Below are 2,500 nucleotides of genomic sequence, written 5' to 3' on the forward strand. Positions count from 1 at the left end.
AGCATAAGCTTGTAAGCCAGCTACAAAAATAAATCCAAAACCCTTATTTAGTGCTGTTATCAATTTATTTGGCAAGTAGCCAAGTAATGCGTGCGATAACACACTTGGCAAGTCGTCATCACCCTGGAGGGGTTTACATCTTTTTGATAAACCTTCACTATGGGGTCCTGATTACCTTTAGAGTAGGTTATTTTGCAGTTATGACCTTGCTGTCTACACATTCACGGGTACATAGGTGGGGACCTGATTAGTCAGACACAGGATACATGTGGCAGAATAGCCTGCTAGGATCTCCGGGTCCGTTCCGGTCCGTTATACTTGCCAGTATAACAGAGTTTCAGACTTTTGGAACCTGACAGAGGCAGGTGCTGCCACTCAGTGATGAAGTGAGTAACATATATAAACTACCCTGAACTCTGAACATCCTAGCCCCTACGTAATTCCTAAACTCTGAAAAGGCGTCCTAGCCCCTACGTAATTCCTAAACTCTGAAAAGGCGTCCTAGCCCCTGCGTAATTCCTAAACTCTGAAAAGGTGTCCTAGCCCCTACGTAATTCCTAAACTCTGAAAAGGCGTCCTAGCCCCTACGTAATTCCTAAACTCTGAAAAGGCGTCCTAGCCCCTGCGTAATTCCTAAACTCTGAAAAGGTGTCCTAGCCCCTACGGAATTCCTAAACTCTGAAAAGGCGTCCTAGCCCCTGCGTAATTCCTAAACTCTGAAAAGGTGTCCTAGCCCCTGCGTAATTCCTAAACTCTGAAAAGGTGTCCTAGCCCCTACGTAATTCCTAAACTCTGAAAAGGTGTCCTAGCCCCTGCGTAATTCCTAAACTCTGAAAAGGCGTCCTAGCCCCTACGTAATTCCTGAACTCTGAAAAGGCTTCCTGGCACCAACGTAATACCAGAAAATATTGCACAGAATACTGGAATACTAAAATGGAACAGAACAGAAGAGAATGGCTGCACCTGAGCTCTGGTCTGACGGGGGTTCTGGATCTGCTCCGCTCTCCTGCTGGAGGTCCTCCTGGCTGGACTGGTGCTCCGAGCCATCCTCTTTTTCCTCCTGCATTACACCCTCCATAACCAAAACCTCCTTCTCCTTGTCTTGCTCCTCCTCAAAGAACGGCTCTGGTGAGGAGCTCATCAAGGTGATGTCGGCCAGGCTCCCGTCCGGATGGGCGAGTCTGCGCGTCAAGGTTCTTGTTTTAATTTGCGTAGTCGACAGACAGAGCACTCGGGGGTATCTATAAAGAGCGCTAACTCCCAATGCACGTGTTGAAAGCTCCCTCCGAAAAATAAGTTACTGACTTTACTGGGATTACAGTTTCCATTAAGAGTTAGTGCCTTTATAAAGAGCAAAGAGCTGTAAGTGGGTCATACAGTACAAGCAGGGTTCAGGGGTCATGGATGCCGTGAGTCTACGGTCTTCGTAGAACAGCAGGGAGGAGGGCGCACATGAAAGCATTTCAGCACACAAACCAATACTCATTTCTTTGGAGTAGGTAGTGTCAGTCAATCATGTTCTGTTTAAAGAAAAAAGGAGGGAAAAACACTGCCACAATCAAGTCAGAATTAAAGATGGGGGTGCGGGGTGGAGCGTGAAAAGGCAGTGACTGAAGAGCCGTCCCCCTCTCAGATGACCTCTGCCCATAGGCTGGGAAGCTTGCATGGGTGTGGCTGCATGACACCGTAAGCTTTTTCTGCCCCGCCCCCAAACACACTTACTTGCTCCGAGGAGAGGGGATTTTTTGCTTGATGCTGTTGATCAAAAACGATAATTTACAGAACGGAAAAAGAGACATACAATCAGAGCAGTAGAAGAGAAAAAGATGAAGGCTTCAATTTTAAAATGCAGAGTCAGTAGGAGATGAGAGCACAGTGCTGGCGAGCAGAAGACATCACCGTATAGTCACAGTGGGGGAAAGGGGATGGGCATACTATGGAAATGGGAGGAGCTTCATAGAAAGGGGCGTGCACATTTCTGACATGCGGCGAAGACATGGGGATTTTGAATGCACTGATTGGACAGGAGAGGGGCTGTACAGAGCGAGGTCGTGAAGGTCAAGTCTTTAGGGTCTTCAGTGGTGTGAGGGGCGTACCAGGGCGTGGGGTCAGAGGAAGAATTATGCCATTCCTAAACAATAATGCAACAGCATACACGTTACCAAAACAATCCATTATCAAACTGATGAAAGCTATAACAACAGCAAATGTATTTCTTTTTTTTTTAATGATAAAAGATACAGCTTTTGATACTGTAGAGAATGAATTAACACTGATCGGGAAGGACGAGGCAGAGCGGAGGAGGGAGAGAGGAAGCAGGAGACCTGAACATTCACAGCAGAGCACCGCGGATGCCGCAGGCAGAGAGCAACCACCCACCTATCCATAAGGAGACCGATACGAGCACTGACTTTGGCACGGCTGTGGGGCCAATGCCATGAGGGCAAAGGAGAGATGAGAGCAGGTGATTGGTCAAAATGGGTACAGGAGGTACATGGGA

At 47.6% G+C, this 2,500-nt stretch overlaps 1 protein-coding gene across 1 annotated transcript in view; it reads right to left on the minus strand.

Annotated features, from left to right (window-relative positions):
* Nucleotides 1-2,500, minus strand: part of piezo2b (piezo-type mechanosensitive ion channel component 2b) — a 64,954-nt gene that overhangs the window by 28,002 nt on the left and 34,452 nt on the right. Inside the window, exon 18 of the mRNA XM_081722976.1 lies at nucleotides 964-1,181. Within this exon, the coding sequence (XP_081579102.1) occupies nucleotides 964-1,181 (218 nt within the window). The remainder of the gene's footprint in view (nucleotides 1-963; nucleotides 1,182-2,500) is intronic.

This window comes from Electrophorus electricus, chromosome 11, assembly GCF_041902795.1.
Source record: "Electrophorus electricus isolate QZ-2024a chromosome 11, ASM4190279v1, whole genome shotgun sequence".
Classification (NCBI taxonomy): domain Eukaryota; kingdom Metazoa; phylum Chordata; class Actinopteri; order Gymnotiformes; family Gymnotidae; genus Electrophorus; species Electrophorus electricus.